Source organism: Trachypithecus francoisi, unplaced genomic scaffold, assembly GCF_009764315.1.
Source record: "Trachypithecus francoisi isolate TF-2019V2 unplaced genomic scaffold, Tfra_2.0 Lachesis_group3, whole genome shotgun sequence".
Classification (NCBI taxonomy): Eukaryota; Metazoa; Chordata; class Mammalia; order Primates; family Cercopithecidae; genus Trachypithecus; species Trachypithecus francoisi.
The window spans coordinates 99,439,893-99,465,565 of NW_022681468.1; the positions used below are offsets into that span (position 1 = coordinate 99,439,893).

A 25,673-nucleotide genomic window follows, 5' to 3' on the forward strand; every position below is an offset into this window, starting at 1 on the left:
CCTTGTGGCTTAGAGATATAAATAACAGTGTGGCGGTCCTGAGTTTATATATCCGTGACCTCCTAGAGGCCTAGCTGGGGTGAGATGAGCGCCCATGGGGTTGCATCAGAATCCACACAGGCAGTTGCACTCCTGTCTGCACTGGCTGGAGTCACATCAGGGAGCAAGAGACGGGAACCTTGAGCCCAGAAAGTGTGTCCTTATCCAGCCAGGGTGTCTAGGGAACAGTCATCCTTGGAGGGTGGGGTGGGGAGAAGGGATGTGTAGGCTCTCTGCCAAGTGTCCTTTACCCTCTATGGATAGATACCCAGTTCTCCCCTCTTCTCCTTCAAGTGTCTGAAACACAGGCCTTAGTGTCTGTTTTTATAAAAGCTTTATTAAGATACAATTCACATACCATAAAATTCACTCTTTTAACAATTGAATGGCTTTAGTACATCCACAGAGTTCTGCAACCATTGCCACTAATTTTAGAACATTTTCACCCCCCAAAAGAAAACGTGTACCTGTTAACATCACTCCCCATTATTCCCCTACTCCCAGCCCCTGGCACTCACTCATCTAGTCTCTGTCTCTATAGGTTTGTTTTTTCAGGACATTTCATATAAAAGGAATCACAAAATACGGCCTTTTGTGTCTGGCTTCTTTCACTGAGCACAGTGTTTTTAAGGCTTATCATGCTGCCTCCTGTGTCAGAACACAGTTTCTTTTTACTGCCCGTTGTTCAGCTACATCCCAGTTGGTTTATCCGTTCATCCGCTGATGCTGCTGGGTTTGCTTTTCAACTGCTTCAGAGATCCCTTCCAGTACTCTAGCCCCGGCCAGGAGGGGCTCTAATGCAGAGTGGGATCGAGTACCTGATCTGCAGTTCAGGGGTCTAGGCCAGGCAGGGCACACCCGGGCTGGCGCTTGGCCGCAGAGAATGCGCTCCAAAAGTCATGCCTGCAGCGGGGTGGCACCTCACACCTCCGCGGGTCACCCCTTTCCTGCTCCTCTGTCCCATCTCTCACTCCCCTCCCAGGACCCTAACTGGGGCAGAGCGGGAAGTTTTCTGGAGCCGACCCAGCTTAGAAGATCTATTTGCATGGCAAAGGCCCTGCGTTTTAGAATGGGGAATTAAAGTTATTAGCAAGTCTTTTCACAGATAAGTGGGGCTCATTGGCCAGCCCCCTTCCCTGCAGAGGTCTTCTTCTCCGGCTCTGAGCCTGGGAGTGGCCCACTGTTTATTAGCACCTAGGTGTGAATTTTCATTAACAAGGTTCTGCTAATAGCTGCCCAGACTCAGGACTGGAGATAGGAAGGGGACACCTCCCCCTGCTCCAGCGTCCCCATCCCCCATCTCGGCCAGCGCCATCCCACACCCGGAGGAAACCCTGTGTGCCTGTTCACAGAGCCGACAACAGTAGCCAGCGTCCAGGTAGGCACCCCGTGCCAGATGGTAGCGGAACCTCCCTCACCTCAGTTCTCAGTCCCACTGCGAGGTAACCCCAGCTGCAGGGCCACTTTAAGAACACGGGGGTTAAGAAAAAGGCTGCAGATGGTGGATGGCAGTGTTGGGATCTGGACCCAGCTGTGACTCCAGCCAGACCTGTGTGTGTAATCACTGGGTGTGCTGCCCTCACTATGGCTGAACACCAGCTTGTCTCAAGAACAGAGGGTGCCGGGGGGTGTCTCACCTCCCCCGAGGCCCAGGCAGGATGCCCCACTGGCCCAGTGGTCTGGGCCAGGCCCCACGTGCCGTGGAGGGGGTAATGAGAAAGACTGCACCGGCATGGGGGCGCCTGCTGAGGCCAGCTAGCTGCCCTCTGGCCCCCGCTGGTCCCCAGCCACCCTCCTCTTCTTGGGAGCTGCTTTCACAGGACCAGCTGGTGAGAAGGCCAGCACAGGGAAACCAGCATTTCCAGGGCAGCGACCCTCGGCCAGGCTGTGTGCTTAGTCCTAACTAAGGACTAACTTGAGCCTAACTTGAAATTTGGGCTGAGGGCCGCTGGCGAGGTGGGTAGGTTAGCACTCCCCTGTTTTACAGACAGAAGCTGAAGCACAGGGAGCTCAAGGAACTTCCCAAGAGGCTAGAGCGCGGCCCTGGGGAAGGGCCAGCTGTGGGCTGTGGTTGGTGAAGGCTGTCTTTGCAAGATTCCTGGCAGCAAGGTAGATGTGTGTGTGTGTGGCAGTGGGGCTGTGTGTGTGCATGTGTGTGCGCGTGTGTGTGGTGGCGGGGCTGTGTGTGTGTGGAGGTGGGGCTGTGTGTGTGTGGAGGTGGGGCTGTGTGTGTGCATGTGTGTGCGCTTGTGTGTGTGGTGGCGGGGCTGTGTGTGTGGAGGTGGGGCTGTGTGTGTGTGGTGGCGGGGCTGTGTGTGTGTGTGTGGCGTCAGGGCTGTTTGTGTGTGTGGTGGCGGGGCTGTGTGTGTGTGGTGGCGGGGCTGTGTGTGTGTGGTGGCGGGGCTGTGTGTGTGTGTGGTGGCGGGGCTGTGTGTGTGTGGAGGTGGGGCTGTGTGTGTGTGTGGTGGTGGGGCTGTGTGTGTGTGTGGAGGCGGGCCTGTGTGTATGTGTGTGGAGGCAGGGCTGTGTGTTTGGTGGCTGTGTGTGTGTGTGTATGGAGGTGGGGCTTTGTGTGTGTGTGGAGGTGGGGCTGTGTGTGTGTGTGTGTGTGTGTGTGTGTGGAGGCAGGGCTGTGTGTGTGGTGGCTGTGTGTGTGTGTGTGGAGGTGGGGCTTTGTGTGTGTGTGGAGGGGGGCTGTGTGTGTGCATGTGTGTGCGCTTGTGTGTGTGGTGGCGGGGCTGTGTGTGTGGAGGTGGGGCTGTGTGTGTGTGGTGGCGGGGCTGTGTGTGTGTGTGTGGCGTCAGGGCTGTTTGTGTGTGTGGTGGCGGGGCTGTGTGTGTGTGGTGGCGGGGCTGTGTGTGTGTGGTGGCGGGGCTGTGTGTGTGTGTGGTGGCGGGGCTGTGTGTGTGTGGAGGTGGGGCTGTGTGTGTGTGTGGTGGTGGGGCTGTGTGTGTGTGTGGAGGCGGGCCTGTGTGTGTGTGTGGAGGCAGGGCTGTGTGTTTGGTGGCTGTGTGTGTGTGTGTATGGAGGTGGGGCTTGTGTGTGTGTGGTGTGTGGTGGCGGGGTGTGTGTGTGTGTGTGTGTGTGTGTGTGTGGAGGCAGGGCTGTGTGTGTGGTGGCTGTGTGTGTGTGTGTGGAGGTGGGGCTTTGTGTGTGTGTGGAGGGGGGCTGTGTGTGTGTGTGTATGTGTGTGGAGGCAGGGCTGTGTGTGTGGTGGCTGTGTGTGTGTGTGTGGAGGTGGGGCTTTGTGTGTGTGTGAGGTGGGGCTGTGTGTGTGGTGTGTGGAGGCAGGGCTGTGTGTGTGGTGGCTGTGTGTGTGTGTATGGAGGTGGGGCTTTGTGTGTGTAGGGAGGTGGGCTGTGTGTGTGTGGTGTGTGTGGTGGTGGGGCTGTGTGTGTGTGTGGAGGCGGGCCTGTGTGTGTGTGTGTGGAGGCAGGGCTGTGTGTTTGGTGGCTGTGTGTGTGTGTGTATGGAGGTGGGGCTTTGTGTGTGTAGGGAGGTGGGCTGTGTGTGTGTGTGTGTGTGTGGTGGTGGGGCTCTGTGTGTGTGTGTATGGAGGTGGGGCTTTGTGTGTGGTGGCTGTGTGTGTGTGTGGAGGCAGGGCTGTGTGTTTGGTGGCTGTGTGTGTGTGTGTGTGTGTGGAGGCGGGGCTGTGTGCGTGGTGGCTGTGTGTGTGTGTGTATGGAGGTGGGGCTTTGTGTGTGTAGGGAAGTGGGCTGTGTTGTGTGTGTGTGTGTGGAGGCAGGGCTGTGTGTGTGGTGGCTGTGTGTGTGTGTGTGGAGGTGGGGCTTTGTGTGTGTGTGGAGGTGGGGCTGTGTGTGTGTGTGTGTGGAGGCAGGGCTGTGTGTGTGGTGGCTGTGTGTGTGTGTGTATGGAGGTGGGGCTTTGTGTGTGTAGGGAGGTGGGCTGTGTGTGTGTGTGTGTGTGTGGTGGTGGGGCTGTGTGTGTGTGTGGAGGCGGGCCTGTGTGTGTGTGTGGAGGCAGGGCTGTGTGTTTGGTGCTGTGTGTGTGTGTGTATGGAGGTGGGGCTTTGTGTGTGTAGGGAGGTGGGCTGTGTGTGTGTGTGTGTGTGTGGTGGTGGGGCTCTGTGTGTGTGTGTATGGAGGTGGGGCTTTGTGTGTGGTGGCTGTGTGTGTGTGTGGAGGCAGGGCTGTGTGTTTGGTGGCTGTGTGTGTGTGTGTGTGTGTGGAGGCGGGGCTGTGTGCGTGGTGGCTGTGTGTGTGTGTGTATGGAGGTGGGGCTTTGTGTGTGTAGGGAAGTGGGCTGTGTGTGTGTGTGTGTGTGTGGAGGCAGGGCTGTGTGTGTGGTGGCTGTGTGTGTGTGTGTGGAGGTGGGGCTTTGTGTGTGTGTGGAGGTGGGGCGGTGTGTGTGTGTGTGTGTGTGTAGGCAGGGCTGTGTGTGTGGTGGCTGTGTGTGTGTGTGGTGGCTGTGTGTATGTGTGTGGAGGCAGGGCTGTGTGTTTGGTGGCTGTGTGTGTGTGTGTGTGTGTGGAGGCGGGGCTGTGTGCGTGGTGGCTGTGTGTGTGTGTGTATGGAGGTGGGGCTTTGTGTGTGTAGGGAGGTGGGCTGTGTGTGTGTGTGTGTGTGGAGGCAGGGCTGTGTGTGTGGTAGCTGTGTGTGTGTGTGTGTGGAGGTGGGGCTTTGTGTGTGTGTGGAGGTGGGGCTGTGTGTGTGTAGGGAGGTGGGCTGTGTGTGTATGGAGGTGGGGCTGTCTGTGTGTGGAGACGGGGTTGTGTGTGTGTGTGGAGGCGGGGTTGTGTGTGTGTGGAGGTGGGGCTTTGTGTGTGTGTGGAGGTGGGGCTGTGTGTGTGGAGACGGGGTTGTGTGTGTGTGGAGGCGGGGCTGTGTGTGTATGTGTGGGGAGGCAGGGCTGTGTGTGTGTGTGTGTGGAGATGGGGTTGTATGTGTGTGTGGAGGCAGGGCTGTGTGTGTGTGTGTGGAGGTGGGGCTGTGTGTGTGTGGCGGCAGGGCTTTGTGTGTGGAGGTGGGGCTGTGTGTGTGTGGTGGCGGGGCTGTGTGTGTGTGTGGAAGCGGGGCTGTGTGTGCGTGGAGGCGGGGCTGTGTGTGTGTGTATGTGGGGCTGTGTAAGTGTGTGTGTGGAGACGGGGCTGTGTGAGTGTGTGTGTGGAGATGGGGCTCTGTGTGTGTGTGGAGGCGGGGCTGTGTGTGTGTGGGCTGTGTGTGTGTGTGTAGGCAGGGCTGGGTGTGTGTGTGGAGGCGGGGCTGTGTGTGCGTGGAGGCAGGGCTGTGTGTGTGTGTATGTGGGGCTGTGTGAGTGTGTGTGTGGAGACGGGGCTGTGTGGGTGTGTGTGTGGAGACGGGGCTGTGTGTGTGGAGGTGGGGCTGTGTGTGTGTGTGGTGGTGGGGCTGTGTGTGTGTGTGGAAGTGGGACTGTGTGTGTGTGGAGGCGGGGCTGTGTTTGTGTTGAGGCTGGGCTATGCGTGTGTGTGTGTGGTGGCAGGGCTGTGTGTGTGTGTGTGTGTGGAGACGGGGCTGTGTGCCTGTGTGGTGGCTGGGCTGTGTGTGTGCAGGGGAGTGGTGAGGCCCTGTCTGTGAAATAATGTTCCTAAAGCACACCGGCCACCAGTGTCATGGTGAGCAGGGAATCAGCTTCTACTTGTGGACCACACGTGCCACTCCACATTGAGACAGGGATGTGTGGTGCTGTGTGGCTGTGTAGAGGTGTGGATGCTGTGTGGAGGTGAGGATGCTGTGTGGAGGTGAGGATGCTGTGTGGAGGTGTGGATACTGTGTGGATGTGTAGAGGTGTGGATGCTGTGTGGAGATGTGGACACTGTGTGGAGGTGTGGACGCTGTGTGGAGGTGTGGATGCTGTGTGGAGGTGTGGATGCTGTGTGGAGGTGTGGATGCTGTGTGGATGTGTAGAGGTGTGGATGCTGTGTGGAGATGTGGACACTGTGTGGAGGTGTGGACGCTGTGTGGAGGTGTGGATGCTGTGTGGAGGTGTGGATGCTGTGTGGAGGTGTGGATGCTGTGTGGATGTGTAGAGGTGTGGATGCTGTCTGGAGGTGTGGATGCTGTATGGAGGTGTGGATGCTGTATGGAGGTGTGGACACTGTGTGGAGGTGTGGATGCTGTGTGGATGTGTGGAGGTCTGGATTCTGTGTGGATGTGTGGAGGTGTGGATGCTGTGTGGATGTGTAGAGGTGTGGACGCTGTCTGGAGGTGTGGATGCTGTATGGAGGTGTGGATGCTGTGTGGAGGTCTGGATTCTGTGTGGATGTGTAGAGGTGTGAATGCTGTGTGGAGGTGTGGACGCTGTGTGGAGGTGTGGATGTGTGAAGGTGTGGATGTGTAGAGGTGTCGATGCTGTGTGGAGGTGTGGATGCTGTGAGGAAGTGTGGAGGTGTGGATACTGTGTGGAGGTGTGGATGCTGTGTGGATGTGGAGAGGTGTGAATGCTGTGTGGAGGTGTGGACGCTGTGTGGAGGTGTGGACGCTGTGTGGAGGTGTGGAGGTGTGGATGCTGTGTGGAGGTGTGGATGCTGTGTGGATGCTATGTGGATGTGTGGAGGTGTTGATGCTGTGTGGAGGTGTGGACGCTGTGTGGAGGTGTGGATGTTGTGTGGATGTGTGGAGGTGTTGGTGTGTAGAGGTGTCGATGCTGTATGGAGGTGTGGATACTGTGTGGAGTTGTGGATGCTGTGTGGATGTGTAGAGGTGTGGATGCTGTGTGGAGGTGTGGATACTGTGTGGATGTGTGGAGGTGTGGATGCTATGTGGAGGTGTGGATGCTATGTGGAGGTGTGGATGCTGTGTGGAGGTGTGGATACTGTGTGGATGTGTGGAGGTGTGGATGCTGTGTGGATGTGTGGAGGTGTGGATGCTGTGTGGAGGTGTGGATGCTCTGTGGATGTGTAGAGGTGTGGATGCTGTGTGGATTATGTGTGGAGGTGTGGATGCTGTGTGGAGGTGTGGATGCTGTGTGGAGGTGTGGATGCTGTGTGGATGTGTGGAGGTGTGGATGCTGTGTGGAGGTGTGGATGCTGTGTGGAGGTGTGGATGCTGTGTGGATGTGTAGAGGTGTGATGCTATGTGGAGGTGTGGATGCTCTGTGGATGTGTAGAGGTGTGGATGCTGTGTGGATTATGTGTGGAGGTGTGGATGCTGTGTGGAGGTGTGGATGTGTGGAGATTTGGGTTCTATGTGGAGGTATGAATGCTGTGCGGATGTGTGGATGGTGCACCTGGGCACTGGTTTGCCTTACTCTAGTTCCAACAGTCCCTGAGAAGACTTAAGATTGTTTTTTTGTTTTGTTTTGTGTTTTTGTTTTTTTAGACAGAGTCTTGCTCTGCTCTGTTGCCCAGGCTGGAGTGCAGTGGCGCAATCTTGGCTCACTGCAAGCTCCACCTCCTGGGTTCATGCATTTTCCTGCCTCAGCCTCCCGAGTAACTGGAACTACAGGCGCCTGCCACCATGCCCGGCTAATTTTTTGTATTCTTGGTAGAGATGAGGTTTCACTGTGTTAGCCATGGTCTAACACGTGTTAGGATGGTCTCGATCTCCTGACCTTGTGATCCCCCTGCCTTGGCCTCCCAAAGTGCTGTGATTATAGGCGTGAGCCAGTGCGCCTGGCCGACATAAGGTTCTTGATGTTTCCATGGGGTCTGTCACCCAGAAGGCAAGGATCTCTTTCGGGTCCACAGGCATGGCCAGCTCTGCCTGGGGCTGCATAGGCGGAGGTCACTGGAGCCCTGGCAGCCCAGCCTACCAGTTGAGGAGTGCCAGCTTAGTGCTGACCAGCCCTGGTTCCTTCTCCCTCGTCCTGCTGGTGGGACCCGGCATGTAAGACGCCTTGTGAATGCCTCAGCTCCTCTCTCCCCACCTGCTCTCCCCTCACACGCTGGGAAAGGAGAAGGTGGCCAGGTGTGGGCAGCACATGTCTTGGCAGAGGGTGGGCGGGGCTCCCTGCTGGGTCTCCTAGGCCAGGTGCCTCTGTTGTCTGCCTGCTCAGCATCCCTCCTGCCTTCCTCCCTCATGGCGGTGTCATTTCCTTTCCCCAGAGAGCTCTTCCCCTGTCAGTCCTTGGTTTGGGGGTTGCAAGACCTCTCCCTCCTTCCAGGGATGGACACCTGCTGCATGCCTGACCATCATTACAGTGAGCAGTTCAGGAAAGAGACCACATGCAGGCCAGTGAGGAGCAGGCTCAGGGCTTCGCCAGCACTATTAGGAAGGGGTGGTCCACCGGGTGCTTCTAGTGTCATCCAAGCGGAAGGCCTGCCTGAAGGGGGAATTGGAACTGAGAGGCGGAGGAAGACTCCAGCCACACTGAGAGCATGACTCCTGAACGGCTAAGTTACCTGACCCAACACATCCCCTTTTTGCTAAGGTAGTTTGTGTTGGATTTCTAGCATTTGCTATGGAGAAGCCCATGGGGACTTGACACAGGCTGTTCTACGCTGTCTCACCTGAGTCTCAGTTCCCTTCTTTGTAAAATGGGGATAACATCTGTGTTCCACAAGGTTGCTTAAAGCTTAAGTGGAAAATACACTAACCACAGAAATGTTGGTTCCCCATCACCTTTAGGTGGTGTGTAAACCAAGACCATCTTCCTAAGTTCTCCTCCCTCATCTCCAGAGAGCTGCCAGAGCACCTGTTGTACAGAGGGAATTACTGTCAAGAGCTATGTTGGTGGTTATATTTCATTCCCATGGTGGGGTGTGGAGAGGGCCAGAGTGTCTCCAGGCGGGGATCCTTTCATCCAGGGGGACAGTCAGCCAGCTAGCATCAGTGCCGCACGGGAGGTGACTGGCCAACAAGGAATGTGGTGTGTGACCCAGGGAGGAAGTGGATGGGGCCGCAAAAGCAGCAGCCATCACAAACTCTGTGTGCAGTCACCCTCCCAGGTAGTTTCTCACCCAAGAGACCAAGCAAGCCTAGGACCAGGCTGGGACACTTGATCCCCCTCAGCCTCCAAGGTTCCACACAGTGACCTCGCGGATCCCTTGGGCTGCTGGGGACCCCTCCATCTGGTTTTTCTGGGAGGACAGTTTCTAGAGAAGAGCAAGGCATCTCTCTGCCCAGCCGCCTCTAGCGTTCCCGGGCCAGCAGGCCGGGGCAGCAGTGGCCCAGCTCCCGCCTGCCGCCTCTCCCTCCCACTCTGCCTCTCATACCTGTGTGGCCTCAGGCCCTTACACCACCACCCTGAGCCTCAGCTCCTCCATACTATTCTATAAAGGTGTGAGCCAGCCGGGGGAGGGAGAAGTGGGTGGGGAGAACACAGGGCCTCACTGTTGCTGGTGGGTGGGGCATCTTGCTCATCTGAGGACAGTGGCTCTCCAGGGCCTAGGAGGTGAGTGGTCCTCACCAGGCCAAGGACTCTGGTTGAAACCGTCATCTGGGCCCTGCTGGGGTTTGGACTGGGTGGGAATGATGGGTTATATACCACAGCAACGTGAGAGTCTGGAGACAATATCACTTTATTTGGGTGACACATCTGCCTGCCTGAGGCTCTGACAAGAGGCTTAGTGGTTGCAAGTCCCCCAGATTATACTTTTCCCCTTGCTGGCTCTGCAGAGGCCCCAGACTCCGAGTGCAGGCCTGTGGAGCTCTGGCTCTGTCACATTTCTCTTGGCCTCAGCGTCCTGGGAACGCCTGCCTAGTGGCTGAAACCTCCTTTTCAGAGAGGGTGGTGGCAGCCTCACTTCTTGAAGCTCTCTCTCTGGAGCAACAAGGAGTACCTCTGAAGCCGGGCCCAGTGCTCCTGCTCCTTCTCTGGGTCCTGCTCCTTCTCTGGGTTCTTCTCCAGCTTCCGATAGCTGAGGACCACACAACTGTGATGAGAGGAATCTCCCCTCACTTCCCCAGCTCCCGAGCCCCCAGGGCAGAGCTCTACTACCCTCTGCTCCTCTGAGAAACTCTAAGAGGACACTCCTACACCACCTGTGTGTCCTCAGGACTCGGCCTGGTACACAGCAGGTGCTCAGAAAGCCTTTCCTGGAGGAATGATGGGTCTAGCATTCTAACCTGTGAGGTCTATGTGGGTAGACAGGATGGCGAACTGAGGAACTAAAAGGCTATTTGCAAACAAGCTGTGGTATTACACACAACGGAACATTCAGACTGAAAAGGAAGACGTTCTGACACGTGCTCCACCATGGATGACTCTTGAGGACATTACGCTGAGTGAAATACGCCACTCTCAAAAAGACACTTTTTGTGATGCTTAGCAGGGTGGAGGGGGCTGTCGGTGGGGTTGTGGTGGGGAAGGGGGTGCAGCTGAATGACGTTAAAATGCTTAGGCAAACAGGAAGAGGAGTCCTCTGGGGGAGAAAGACAATGACCATAGCTTTGATTTGTTTTGAGGCTCTGCATATGGGACATTTATCTGGAGATAAGATTTTAATTAATTAATTAAATTTATTTATTTATTTATAGATGTAGATGTAGAGATGGGGTCTCACTGTGTTGCTCAGGCTAATCTTGAACTCCTGGCCTCAAGTGATCCTCCACCTCAGTCTCCCAAACTGCTGGGATTACCGGCGTGAGCCACAGCACCTGGCTGGTAATGTTCAACTTTTCACAAAGATAGTGAATGCTATCTTAAAAATGTATTGGAGGTCGGGTGCTGTGGCTCATGCCTGTAATCCCAGCACTTTGGGAGGCCGAGGCGGGTGGATCACAAGGTCAAGGGATCGAGACCATCCTGGCCAACATGGTGAAACCCCGTCTCTACTAAAAAATACAAAAATTAGCTGGGCATGGTGGCATATGCCTGTAGTCCCAGGTGCTTGGAAGGCTGAGGCAGGAGAATTGCTTGAACCTGGGAGGCAGAGGTTGCAGTGAGCCAAGATTGTGCCCCTGCACTCCAGCCTGGAGACAGAGCAAGACTCCATCTCAAAAAAAAAAAAAAGAAAAAGAAAGAAAAAGAAAAAGTATTGGAGATAGGTTTTATATTTAGAGTTATATAACTGGTTATATGAATATATTTAACACTGGAGAAATTCCTTCACTGTCTCAGAACCAAGCAAGATGCACTGTATTTTGTGTTCATTTGCCTCTTAAAGGAAAGGGCTGAAGATAAAGTAGCAATGTGTACTTTGTATTTTTGATCTTAACTCTGCCAATCTAAGTAGAATTCTCTGTATCTAAAATGGTTTGTTTTAGGCTGAGAATGGTGGCTCACATCGATAGTCCCAGAACTTTGTAAGGCCAAGGTGGGAGGCCAAGGTGGGAGGGTCGCTTGAGCCTAGGAGTTCAAGACCAGCCTGGGCAACACAGGGAGACCCTGTTTCTACAAAAAAAATAAAAAAATTAGCTGGGTGTGGTGGCGCATGCCTTTGGTCCCAGTTGCTCCTGAGGCAGGAGTTGCCTGAGCCCAGGAAGTCAAGGCTGCAATGAGCTGTGATTGGACCACTGCACTCCAGCCTGGATGACCCTGTCTCAAAAAACAGATAAAACAAAAATAAAATAAATCCCTTTTACTTATTGAAAGAGAATAGAATATTTAACTTTTTTTTTTTTTTTTTTTTTTTTGAGACAGAGTATCGTTCTGTTGCCCAGGCTGGAGTGCAATGGCATGATCTCGGCTTACTACAACCTCTACCTACCTAGTTCAAGCAGTTCTCCTACCTCAGCCTCCTGAGTAGCTGGGATTATAGGTGCCCGCCACCAGGCCTGGTTAATTTTTATACTTTTGGTAGGGACGGGGTTTCACCATTTTGGCCAGGCTGGTCTTGAACGCCTGACCTCAGGTGATCCGCCCGCCTTAGCCTCCCAAAGTGCTGGGATTACAGGAGTGAGCCACCGCGCCCGGCCAATTTAACACTTTTTAAAAAAGTAATCTATACATTTGCTGCTTTTAAACAAAATCAGGCCAGGCATGGTGGCTCACGTCTGTAATCCCACCATTTTGGGAGGTTGAGGCAGGCAGATAACCTGAGGTCAAGAGTTCAAGACCAGCCTGGCCAACATGGTGAAACCCCATCTCTACTAAAAATACAAAAATTAGCCAGCTGTGGTGGCGCATGCCTGTAATCCCAGCTACTCAGGAGGCTGAGGCAGGAGAATCGCTTGAACCCAGGAGGCAGAGGTTGCAGTGAGCCCAGATTGCGCCACTGCACTCCAGCCTGGACGACAAGAGCGAAACTCCGTCTCAAAAAAACAAAAAACAAAAAACAAAAAAACCCTTCCTGTGAAGAATAGCTGAACATTCTTAGAGAGGGCCAATGTCAACCATCGCCTTCTTCATTGTCTCTCTCTCTCCCCAGAGACTCATGAGACCATATTCGTCTCCTGACGAATAGGCACATTTCCCTCCAGGAGGTATACAGAGCCTCCCAGGGACCCACACTACAATGCAGGAAGGACTTGAACGCCCCTGTTAAGTGCAGGTATGAGCTGGGAAGCAGAGAGGAGCTATGGTGCCACCTAGTGGCACATGTTTAGAATTTTTCCCAGGCATGAACTTGGATTAGCAGGGAGCCATCATCATGGTCATACCTACCATTTACTGAGCAACCACTCTGTGCCTGGTACTTTCCATGTATCATCCCACTTAATACCTCAAGCTCAAAAAATCAGCCATCATTAAAATGGTCAGAACACAGCCTGGCATCTCACAGGTGCACAATATGTGTTTTTTGACTGAATGAGGAAACAGCCTCTGACAGGCTAAGTAACTCGCCCAAGGGCTCATTCTAAGTGGTAGTGTCAGAATCAAACTCAGGTCTGTTTGGCTCCAGACCTGCATATCTTAACCATTCTACTTCAATCCTCCCTGAGTAAAGAGTCTACATAGAGAAAGGGGGAAAACAGTCGTGAAGGGACATTATGGTGATTGGAGAGATCACAGAATCTTAGAGGTCACATTACATACATAGGGACATCGAGGCCCTGGAAGGAAAGGAGCCTGCCAGAGCCACCTAATTCTGTAATGGCAGGCCCGGGATGAGGATCCAGGGCTCCAGGGATGACCCCAATCCACCCAAATGTGTGGTCAGATCACAAAAGGAATCAACAAGGATTTGCAAATCCCCAGAAATTTGTTGTGAGATGGATTAGAAGAGACACCTATTTCTCCAGAACAGCCTGAGTACTGTGCCTTATGCTTTGATAGCAGAAAGGAGGGCAAGAAAATGGTGCTTGCAGGATTAGGGAGAGTGGGAAGAGGAAGGAGAAGAGGAGAAACACACGCATCATGGTTTACCTGAATGATGGGTAAAAGAAAGGGGGCTTAGATCATGGGTTGGCAGACATTTTCTGTAAAGGCCCACATGTAAATAATTTAGACATTATAGGTCACGCTATCTCCTCTACAGCCTTCAATCCTGCCATAGCACACAGTAGCCATAGATAATACATAAACAAGTGAGTATGGCTGTGTTCAAATAAAACCTTATTTACAAAACCAGGCAGTGGACGGGATATGGCCCATATAGTTTGCCAACCCCATCTTAATGATTGTGTCTAACAACCCAAACATACTTTGTTCCTTTTTTTTTTTTTTTTTTTGAGGCAGGGCCTGACTGTCACCTGGGCTGGAATGCAAAGGCACCATCTCGGCTCACTGCAGCCTCCGCCTCCCAGGTTCAAGCACTCAACCTCCAGAGTAGCCGGGACAAAAGGCATGTGCTACCATACCCAGCTAATTTTGTGGTTTGGGGTTTTGCCATGTTGGCCAGGCTGGTCTCGAACTCCTGAGCTCAAGCAATCTGCCCCCTCAGCCTCCCAAAGTGCTGGGATTACAAGTGTGAGCCACTGCGCCTGGCCTAAACATACTTTTTTTTCTTTTTTTTTTTTTTTTTGAGACGGAGTCTGGCTCTGTCGCCCAGGCTGGAGTGCAGTGGCCGGATCTCAGCTCACTGCAAGCTCCGCCTCCCAAGTTTACGCCATTCTCCCGCCTCAGCCTCCTGAGTAGCTTGGACTACAGGCGCCCGCCACCTCGCCCGGCTAGATTTTTGTATTTTTTTAGTAGAGACGGGGTTTCACCGTGTTAGCCACGATGGTCTTGATCTCCTGACCTCGTGATCCGCCCGTCTCGGCCTCTCAAAGTGGTGGGATTACAGGCTTGAGCCACTGCGCCCGGCCCATACTTTTAAGAGGGACTTGAGAAAGTTAAAAAGATGGTCTTGACAGGAAGAAAACACTAGCTGGAAGCCCTTCTTTTCTCCCAGCCTGAATTAATGACTCCTTTTCTACCAATCCACATGTGAGGTGGAGTGCAGCTCATGCACTATCATGGGGTAGAACCCTTCACTTAGGGGAAATTTCTTTTTTTGAGACAGAGACTTGATCTGTCGCCTAGGCTGGAGTGCAGTGGTGCGATCTTGGCTCACTGCAACCTCTGCCTGCCAGGTTCAAGCAATTCTCCTGCCTCAGCCTCCCGAGTAGCTGGGATTACAGGCGTGTGCCAGCACGCCCGGCTAATTTTTGTATTTTTAATAGAGACAGGGTTTTGCCATGTTGACCAGGCTGGTCTTGAACTCCTGACCTCAGGTGATCCGCCTGCCTTGGCCTCCCAAAGTGCTGGGATTAAAGACTTGAGCCACCATGCCCGGCCAGCGGAAATTTCAATGCTGAAAGGATTTACCATAAAACAAACTCCACTATCCCTCAATCCAGACACAACCTCAGATGTGGGAGGGGGTGAAGACACAGAACTCTTTACCTCTTCTGGAGGAAACGCTCACATCTTTTCTCCAATGACAGTGCTTGGGGGAAGGCCATGTTATCCAAGTCCCTTTGAGGAATGGTGCAATTTTTTGAGATATTTTCCAGGAGTGGGCAGGCCTCAAAATTAAAATAGAAAACAGAATATTGGATTCCAGCATCGTCGGTGGACTCGGTTTCATGTGAATAGTCTCCTGTGACAAGACAAGAACACCATGTTCTGTGTAGCAATCACTTTCTCGGTGGGCTTTGTGGTCCAGTGAGCATGTGGGGGCTGCTCTCTGCTTATAAAGGCTGGGTCATCTGGGTTGAGCTGTGACTTCAGAAAGAAGACCCTGCTGGCATTTTATCGAAGTGTGCTGTGAGGACTGAGCTGCGGTTCACTTTGGCCTATGATGGAGGGGCACAGAGTTGGGAAGAGATCGGAGGAGCTCTCTCTGTGAGAGAACTAAGTCAGGGAAATGGTCAGTGGGCATCAGCCCTGGTCCCTTTCCGTACCTCGGAGCAGGAAACATGGATGGTCTGGAGACACGGCAAACATTGGTTTCCAGGGGACCTCCAGAGGAAAGGCTCCCGGGGGGGCAAAGGCACAGATGATTTCACGCTTGGCCACATCCATAAGGCACACAGAGCCATTCTTGGAAAAGATGAGCATCTGGGAAGCAAACAGATGGTGAGTGGGGACTTCTACTGGACACTGTCCCTCACAGGAAGGTCGAGTGTAGAGGTCACCCCAGTAAGGAATGAGAGAAGCAGCTGGACATAAAACCTCTTGGGCCCCAGCCTCTGGATCCATCCAGGGCTGCTGGGGACCTGCACACACATGTATGCCGGCTCCTCCGCAGTCCCCCTCAGCCAACAGGCCCCTCCTCCACATGCTGTCTGCTCCAGGGTGATGCATTCCTCCACCTTTTCCCTGACCTCTCTTCCAAGCTCTCTGCATCTCTGCTGAAGAGCTCACCCTCCATGTGGCCAAGATTCAGTTTCTTACCTGTGCTCCCAATGCCTTTCCTTCCCACTGCCTCAGGGACCTTGCTGAATCTAACAGCCCCTCCTGGCCTGAGAGCTGAGCTGGGGACGCTCTCCTGCCTGGGCTCTTTCCTCTCTGTAGTGAACATACTAAACTCACCCCATCCTTAGAAAGCCCACTTTGATCCGACATCCTCCTCCAGCTGCCATACCACTTTCCCCTCCCCAGCACAAGAGGGTCTCTCCACACCCTGTCCACTCCCCGACCTCCTGCGTCTGTCTCCAGCCTCAGCCACTTGTCTCCACCATGCTCTTAGTTTTTCTGCAGCACAGGACACTGCTCTCACTTTCTTCAGACTCTCCTCTCTGCTTGCAGGACTGTCCCCATGCAGTTTTCCCTGGGGCCCCTCTCGGTCACTTTGTGAACTGATTTTCCAGGTCCTGTAAGTGATGGTAGTGCCCATGGGAACCTCTTCTCTATTCACTCCCTCTCTTTAACTAGGGAAACCTGCTGTACCCCCCACTTCAACCACCACTCACTAACTGTACCTGGCTGGTGAGCATGGAATCTACATTTTCAGCCCTCGGCTCTCTGGGAGCCTCCCCTGGGGGTCCTATAGGCCCCTCTGCAGGGCCACATCAGGAATCACAGACTTTCTCTCCAGGCCTGCAGTGGGCCCTGTAAGGACTGGGGAGTCAGCTCTGCAAGTGAGGATCAACCGTGCGCGCTTCCCTCTCCTTTGGCAACAGCCACAGGTAGCCCAGAATGTGGAGTCCATCTCTGAACTGAGATCTCTCAATTCTCCATCCCTGCTCTAAACATGCTGTTCCCATTCTCTGACCTCTCTGTTTTGAGCGCCATCCCACACAGGGACATATCTGTATCGTTCTGCCCAGTGTACAGGACCTTCCACGGTCTGGCCCACCTGTCTTCCCACCCCAGCCTCCTCCCTCTCCACATTCCACAGCAATCTCATGTGGCAGGTGCTGGAACTTCCTGCAGTGCCCAGGACACACATAGTGCTCTCTTGCCTCCATGGTGTTGCCTTCTCAACTGCTCTGGCTCAGCTCAGCTGTCACCTCCTCCAGAAAACACACTGTCCTGCCCTGCTGCCAACTTCTGCAGGTTGAGTTAGGTGACTCCTCTCTCTATTCCATGCATCCATTAAAAAATTCCTATTACAGCCTTTCTCATGTTCTAGGGCAGCTATCTGGTGACTTCTCTGTCTTCCCAAATGAGCTGTGTGCTCCATGAAGGCAGGTTCTTTCTCTATTTGTAAGCCCGAAAGCTAGTCCAGTGCCTAACACATAACAGGCCTTCAATAAGCATTTTCTAAAGGATAGATGGACACATTCACACATTCAAATGAGAGGCATGGGGCATTCACAGAGAGGCATGGGGAACTTACCATGCCAGGTAAGGCTGGCACTGGGGCCACTGCACAGATGGTTTTATCCAGGTGCTTTACAGGCCTATAGGACAGAAAACACACAGGCATTCTCCTACTTTAAGAGTTTAAAAGTTTTGATATCCTCTTCTAGGCATGTATCCTGGGGAAATTCAGAGAAATCAAGAAATATGTGAGGAGGCTGTTCATATTCCAAAAAAATTAGGAACAATCCAAATATCTATTAGGAGGATGCTTAAGTCATTGTGGTATATTATACAATGAAATATAATACAGTAATGAAAAGAACTGGAGCTACATTCATCAACATGTATGGCTGTTGTGAACAATGTTGCAAAGCAATATGCAGAATAAATACCATTGAAAAACAAGTTGGAGGCTGGTTGCAGTGGCTCACACCTGTAATCCAAGCAGTCTGGGGGCCAAGCACTTTGAGCCCAGGAGCCCAAGACCAGCCTGGGCCACAGAGGGAAACCCTGTCTCAAACCAAAAAGAAAGGAAGGGAGGGAGGGAGGGAGGGAGGGAGGAAGGAAGGAAGGAGGGAGGGAGGGAGGGAGGGAGGGAGGAAGGAAGGGAGGGAGGGAGGAGGGAGGGAGGGAGGAAGGAAGGAAGGAAGGAAGGCAGGCAGGCAGGCAGGCAAGTTGGAAAATATATAGAATATGGTTCCCTTTATAAGTTTCCTAAATATGCAAAGCTAAATAATGTACTATCTAGAGATACAGTCATACAAATGTGGCTACTTCTTTTTCTTTTTTTAATAATTTTTTTTTCTTTTCACAGAGAAGGGATCTCCCTATGTTACCCAGGCTGGTCTTGAACTCCTGAGCTTAAGTGGTCCTCCCACCTTGGACTCCCAAAGTGCTGGGATTACAGGTGTGACCCACTGTGCCTGGCCTAAATGTGGTTAATTCTTAAAGGAGAGCAAAGGAATGATGAATTTATAAAAATGGTGTGGTAGATTGAAAAGCAATTGGTTGTATTTGGCAGTGACTCTCATCAAAAGATGGAGTCTGTTTTTCTACTGCTCGAAAGTGGGCATGGACGTGGGATGTGCTTTGCCCCATGGGTCATTAGCAAATGCAACATAAGCAAAAGCTTGGAAAGCATTTGTGTGCTAGGGTTGCCCTCTCCTGCTGCTGGGAGCCCTTAGACTACCATGTGAGGAGGCCTGTACTAGTCTGCAGGAGAGACCATGAGGAAAACCGAGGTGCCCTGGCCAATAACCTGCCAACTGCCAGGTGTATGAGTGAAGCCATCTTAGAAGAGCTGCAAGCTGCCTGAAGGCACATTTGAGAGCCCAGGTGAGACCAGTAGAAGAAATGGACTGAGTCCAGCCTAAATTGCTGACCTACAGACTCAAGGACTAAACAATGACTATTTTCTTAAACCATTAAGTTTTGGGGTGGTTTGTTATTTAGCATTAAGTAATTAATAAGGTGTTTGGGGTGGAGCAAGAAGGACTGATGAGGGAGAGCCATACAGGGAGCCCAAATGGAACTGGAGATTATCGATTTCCAACAGCTACAGGGGAGTTGATCTCACTATTCTTTATTACACACACACACGTACACACATGCACACACACACACACATTATATAGTTTCATTTGCATGCATTAAATATTTTTAAATGTTTAAAAGAGAGAGAGATCCCTGGGGAAACTGATGGAAGGTTACTGTGGGAGAAATGAGCCTCTTCTTGGTGTATGGGATAGAAAGGATGTTGTCTTAATCCATTTTCTATTGCTTATAACAGAATACCTAAAATTGGATAATGTATAAAGAAAAGGAATTTATTTCTTACAGTTCTGGAGGCTGAGAAGTCCAAAGTCAAGGATCCACAGCTGGTGAGAGCCTTCTTACTGGTGGGGACTCTCTAGAGAGTCCCGAGATGGCATACGGTGTGACATGGTGAGGGAGTTGAGTGTGCTCATGTTCTAGCTCAGGTATCTCTTCCTTTTCTTATAAAGCTACCATTTCTACTCCCATGATACCCATTAATCCATTTACCTATTAATCCACTGGTGCATGAGTGGGTTAACCCGTTCATATGGGTTAATGATCCAATCAGCTCCTAAAGGCCCCACCTCACGGTACTGCCACGACGGGGATTAAGTTTTAACATGAGTTTTGGAGGGGATAGTCAAACCATAGCAGATGTGCCATCATACAATTTTGTTAGAAAAAATTGTAATATATATATGACATTGGCGATCTTCAGAAACTCACCAGGAGAGTGATGACTATACAAAAGGTAGACTGTAGTCAGAGAGGCTGTCAGATTTTACTATTAAATAGCAATTAAAATAATCTGTCTGGCTGATTATTTACCCCGTCCGGCCCTCAAGTTACTGACCTCTCAACAAGCACACTGATGGTGGGTCCTTGGGTCCCACTAGCCTCCAACAGATGGAGGGAGGCATCTGTGCACAGTACCACACATTTCGTTTGGGATTTCACTGGACCTTCAGGATACATATTCTGTCCTTTGTGGACCAAGAAGTATTTTAGGAAGTGAATGCTTTGGCAGAAACATCCCTGAGGAAGAGCAGCGACCCCAAGAGGGAATCCTGGAGAAAGTAATCACACAAGCTGGTCAGAAAAGGGGATAGGGGAGGGGGCCATGGGCACAGGGGTTGTGACCAGCAAGTGTGTGAGGGACTTGTAGGATGTGAAGGCAAAATCAAGCAATGAGCACCCTGTGAGAGCAAACCAGTAAACCCAGTGCCCAATGGGAGAGAAAAGCACCCTGCAGGGGAATGCTGCTGTGTCTGGAGAGGAATTGGGGAGGGGGAGAAGCAAGAACATGGAGGAGGGCAGGGTCAGCACTGGAGAGGAAGGAAACTACAACCCAGCCAGGGACTGAGGCACAGCTGACCATGGGATGCAAAGGCATACGGGCAGGGGGAGGCACAGCTGTTTCAGAAGGCAGTGTGTGTGTGTGTGTGTGTGTGTGTGTGGCCAAACAAGAACTTAATATCCAGAAAAAAATGAAAACAAGCTATTTTGGTCAAGGGCTTATGAAATCATCATCATTCTTCTTTCCTTGAAATATCTTTGCTTCTGTAATAATGCTGTTGGTTCAATAAGTAAAATAAAGGACGGTCTTTAGTGGTGTTTATCTTGGCAGTGTGTGGGGAAAATATCCTCCAAAGTTGAAATAACCACTGCATTCTTCAGAAAGTGATAGCCAAGTGAGGAAGGCAATTTGCTAGCTTGACAGATGCCTCCCTGAGAACAGTCAGCTCCCTGGTCTGATCACAAGCTACTCAACAAACAGGGTACTATCTCTGATGCTCTGCACCTGCCAGGAGGGCTGCCCAGTGAAGGTGGCCCACCTCCACTCTCTAGGAAAATACATCTCCAACTGCAAAATGGCAAACCACTGAGTTATTAATGAGCTGCTTCCCTAGAGGCTGATGAATTTAGGAAGCAGTATCATTGATTTCTCTATCTGCAAAGCTGGACCCAGGACCCTAGAACTCCACCACAGTGCCACTCATCCAGAATAGCTAATGGTATCACTTTGATTGCTTTATAGGTCTCTTAACTCCAATACAATAGAGTTCCTGCTGACTGGGAATGGAGGGGAATAGCAGAGAAGAAGACTCACTTATTTAGAGCTTGGGAGCTGGGGGAAGGAGGAGGGCTGAGGTCACTGTGATCACCTGTACTGTGCCAGACATACTTCTTCACTGGAGTGTAAGAATGAAGGCAATGGTCACACTTCCAGAGCCTAGTACAGTGCCAGTCTCAGAGAAGTCACTCAATAAACACATGGGCAGTGGGAAGCATTAGCACATATTATATCCAATAAATGTTTGTTGAATAAATGAATGAGAGGAGAGCAGGACCAGTTCTCCAAGGTGACTTTAAGAACACAGAGGTAACAGAAGGCCCCAGGGCCTGTGGGAATTCTAGAGCTCCCAGACTCATTGCCCAGAGTCCTACCCAGGTACTAGGTAGAAAGGCAGGGAGGGCTCACCTTTGGCCAGGTCCCACAGCGTGAGCACACCATCCTCGCAGGCCAGCACCAGGTAGGAGGAGGAGCAGCTGAGCTGAGAGACTGCAATGGGCGCAGCACAGGGCCACACACCCTCGGGGTCTAGGGGCAAGGACAATACTCAACAGGTTCCCCCCAGACTCTGCACCTATCCATCACTTCTACCTGGACAACCTGTGACTCAAACTGGTCTGCCTGTTCAGGGAATGGGAACCAGGAACACCTGTCTGGACTCACCATCTTCCTTCTCTTTATGAAGTGCTATTCTCCTTGCCTAGGATGATAAGATAATGTCACACTGTTATTACTCCACAGTTAATGTTTAATGAATATGTCCTAGGTGCTAGATACTGTGTTAGGCACTTTACACACATAATTTCATTGCATTCTCACAAGGGTTCTATGAAGTAGGTCCTATTAGTATACTCTTTTTAAAGATGAGGAGACTGAGGCAGAGAAGTGACTTGCTCAAGGCCATACAGTCAGTATAGAAGGAGATTAGAAGCCAGGTTGCCTGGGAAAGGGATGGAAGAAAAGAAACTCCTCCTTTGTGAATTTTTTAATGTTACTTTTGAAGTGTAATATAAAATATAACAAGTGTACAGTTCAAGGAATATTCACAAAGCAAACTTGCTCATGTAATTGCTTCCATTAATTTTTTTTTTTTTTTTTTTTTTGTGACGGGGCCTCACTCTGTCACCCTGGAGTGCAGTGGTGTGATCTTGGCTCACTGCAGCCTCAACCTCCTGGGCTCAAGTGATCCTCCTGGCCCAGCCTCCTGAGTAGCTGGGACTACAGGCTCATGCCGCCTTGCTTGGTTATTTTTTGTAGAAACAGGGTCTCGCTATGTTGCCCAGACTGGTTTCAAACTCCTGGGCTCAAGAGATCCCCCTGCCTCTGCCTCCCAAAGTGCTGGGATTACAGGCGTGAGCCACGCCTGGTCACCTCCATAAATTTGTAAAACAACAACAACCTGTATTTCCTTAGTGCCTTTCAATTTCAAAGAGCTTTCACATAGAGAAACTCTCTGGATTTTGCTATTTTCAACAAACTCATGCACTAGGCAACAATGGTGTAATTAATTAGTTCTGTTTTACATGAAAAGTTGGTTGGGATGTGAAGCAACTGGCCTGAGGCTACATGGTTTGCAGACAGCTGGGCTAGGATTAGCACTGACCTTCTGATTCCAAGCCTACTCTCTCTCTCTTTATTTTATTATATCTTTTGAGACAGTGTCGCTCTGTCATCCAGGCTGGAGTGCAGTGGTATGATCTTGGCTCACCGCAACCTCTGCCTCCCGGGTTCATGTGATTCTCCTGCCTCCAACTCCTGAGTAGCTGAGATTATAGGCGTGTGCCACCATACCCGACTAATTTTTGTATTTTTAGTAGAGATGAGATTTCACCACGTTGGCCAGGCTGGTCTCGAACTCCTGACCTCAGGTGATCCACGTGCCTCAGCCTCCCAAAGTGCTGGGATTACAGGTATGCGCCACTGCGCCCAGCCAAGCCTACTCTCTTTTTACCTTAGCTGCTTAAGGAGCCCTGTAGACCTGACTGTAGACTTTGTCCCTATTGACCTGTTGTCTTTAAGGAACATGACATTTCAGAGACAGATTCTTGGGGTCACACTATACCCACCAAGCCCCCTACTGCCTGCCTAGATCTGGTCCCTAAAGTGACACTTGATATATGTCAGTCACATGCTCTCAGCTAAGCTGGAGAAGGACATGTCTGCAAGTCCTGAGCTTAGGTGACTCCCATCTCAGCAGTAGAGTACCAGCTTTATCCTTTAGAGTTCGGTTTAGTGAATACAGGAAGAAATTGTGACTTCTGGTCCAGTGTATACCAAGGACACAGGTCATTCCTGGGGGGGGGGGAAGAGAGAGAGAGAAAATGGGTGTTACATAATAAATATGGGTGGCGTTTGGTTTGCACAGAAGGTGTTTGCGCAAGAGAAAGCTGGTTTGAAGTCTGAAGTGGTTTGTTTTAATGGGCAGCACCCAAGAGAAGAGTGAGCTTCCCAAGAGAGAGGGACTGGGCAGCCCCATGAGGGCTGTTCCTGGGGCCCGCTCGCCTTCTTGAATAGGGAGGACAGTCTCAACTCCCCCTTGGCTGCTTTCACATCTAGAAAATTCACACCCTCTGTGTTTTAAGTAACATCTTCTGCAAGACAAATTCATACCCAGAAGCAGCCCAGTGGATGTGGGCTCATGCCTTCTCCTATGGCAACCACTCTCTGAAGGCAGTGCCAGCCTTTGTGATCAGGGAACCTGTGCTCAAGGGACACAGATGCAAACAGAAACTGGCAGGCTACAGCTGGCAACTGAACTCGCCTCTTCATTCCCTCCTACCATGTGAGGTTTGTTGGGGGAACATCTCTGGGAGGGCTTGCTGGGGGATTCCCCAAGGTGACCCCTTGCTAGGACAACCACCCACTTCATGTTCATTTACCTGTGGGGCCCTTGACTTCCGTTGGCATTGCAAAGAGGCAGCTAGGAAGAAGGAAATAGAAGGTGGCTGTACTGGGAAAGAAAGAGACATGAGTCAGAGCCATGTAGACTCCCTGGCAAGGAGAGATGCTGGCAGAGTCTTGGTCCTAAAACCAGAATACATAGTTAGAATGGACCTTCCCAGGTGTACGAAGGCCATGAAGCAAATCACTTTCTAGATGCTGGTCCTGGTGGGATGTGCTGACCTTGGGTGCTGGTGAGGGCAGGTTGGGTGGGGCTGGGAATCACTCCTGGGCCAGTGTGGTGTGTAGAGCTCTTGCCAGAGAGAGCTGTCTTTTGGAGAGCCACTTCTGTTTTGGGGAAGATCTCCTTAAAGAGCAGACTTAGGTGATCTACATAGATGTTCTCTTATCTCAGGGGCAATGCAGCCAGTGTTGTACTGATAAACTGGGTCTCTTAAATAAAAGAGGCCCCAATTTGTAGGGTTTGCAGATTTTCATGGTGTAAATGCTCCCACAATGGACAACTAACAGTGGTTTAACAACTGGCTTGCAAAACCCTAATTATCTCACTATGCCATAGGCGCCAGCCCCAGCACACCACTGAATCTTGTCATAGTTTCCAGACAGTAACAGAGAGCTGTTGTCAGGGATTAGCCTTCGGACTTTGTGTCCTGAAGTAAGAAAATTTAAGGTCCATTTGACAGCACGAGAGATTTCCCTTCCCGTGTGAGAACAAGAACATTCCTGAGATCCACAGTAGCTATGAGGAAACCTAATTCCTAAAACCAGCTCCCTCATCGATACTTCAAAGACGGGGGCTCTCCAACACAATTTGGAGCTAATGAGACCTAACTGCTCACCAAGATGGGAAAGTCATATATTATAATACTTATACACCTATGCTACATTACATTTAGAAAGGCAGGAAGGAAATGGAGAAAAATTTTAGTAGTGGTGACTTTATTTGTCTTTAGGATCTTCTGTGTTATTTATTATTTATTTATATTTTTATTATTATTTTTTGAGACAGAGTCTCTCTGTCCAGGCTGGAATGCAGTGGTGTGATCTCGGCTCACTGCAGCCTCCATCTCCTGGGTTCCAGTGATTCTCTGCCTCAGCCTCCTGAGTAGCTGGAATTACAAGTGCCCGCCACCATGCCCTGCTAATTTTTGTATTTTTAGTAGAGACGGTTTCACCATGTTGACCAGGCTGGTCTCAAACACCTGGCCTCAGGTAATCCGTCTGCCTGAGACTCTCAAAGTGCTGGGATTACAGGCCTGAGCCACCGTGCCTGGCCTCTGTGTTTTTTAGACAACCAGAAAAAAAAATTTTTTTAAAGAGATGTCATATATAAAACTGAAATAAATTATATTTCTCATTTACATAGATATCCATTTCTTCTTTTAACTCCATATTATCAACCTTTGTTCTAGTTGTATAATAACAATCTCCACACAACATTTCAAAGTATCTGCTGATGTTCTCTGAAAATTCTCCCAAACCAGAAAGAGCTTATTTATTTTAGAGATAAGGTCTCAACATGTGGCCCAGGCTGGTCTCAGATTCGGGGGCTCAAATGATCCTCCTGCCTCAGCCTCCCAAAGTGTTGGGATTACTGGTGTGAACCACTGTGCCCAGCCCCAGAAAGAGCTTTTAGATCTCAGATTAATTCAGGTCCTTGGGTTGATTCCTGTATGTGCCAAGACAGCAGAAGCCTGGGGAGGTTCCCTGTCTTTCCTGGGATTAGGGGTCTCACCTGAGTGGCTCCTCCTCCCACTCCCCATCTAGGTACTTCTTGTAGGAAGCTTGGAAGATCTCAGCTTGCTGCTCCCACTGACTGTCCTTGATGAAATGATTCTGCCCGGAGCCCAGTCCGTAGCAGTCCTTGATCTTTGCAAAGACTTCCAGTGGGCTTTTGAATGGGGTGCCTAGGTTGAAAATATACAGAATTAGTCAAGCCATCTGACTTCCCCTTTCCTGATTTTCCCCTACTTCCTCTACATTTCCCAGTTTCCTGCAGAATCCCTTATCCTCAGAAACCATTCTTGCTCTGCAATTGGTCTGTATTCAGTCTTCTCCCAGCCTCTCCTGTACCCCACCAGCTTACAGAGCCCAGGCAGAGAGCAGCTGCTGTCCTCCTTCTTCTATATCTTCATCCCAACATCATTCT

General features: G+C 51.1%; 1 protein-coding gene across 1 annotated transcript in view; it reads right to left on the minus strand.

The window, feature by feature from the left end:
* Positions 1-9,460: 9,460 nt before the first annotated feature.
* WDR93 (WD repeat domain 93) overlaps positions 9,461-25,673 on the minus strand; it is a 49,952-nt gene continuing 33,739 nt past the window's right edge. Inside the window, exons 9-17 of the mRNA XM_033189046.1 lie at positions 25,260-25,431; positions 23,503-23,573; positions 22,829-22,915; positions 21,032-21,151; positions 19,403-19,616; positions 17,048-17,111; positions 15,168-15,324; positions 14,668-14,863; positions 9,461-9,817 (exon numbers count right to left, since the gene is read on the minus strand). Coding sequence (XP_033044937.1) covers positions 9,700-9,817; positions 14,668-14,863; positions 15,168-15,324; positions 17,048-17,111; positions 19,403-19,616; positions 21,032-21,151; positions 22,829-22,915; positions 23,503-23,573; positions 25,260-25,431 — 1,199 coding nt within the window. The 3' untranslated portion in view covers positions 9,461-9,699. The remainder of the gene's footprint in view (positions 9,818-14,667; positions 14,864-15,167; positions 15,325-17,047; positions 17,112-19,402; positions 19,617-21,031; positions 21,152-22,828; positions 22,916-23,502; positions 23,574-25,259; positions 25,432-25,673) is intronic.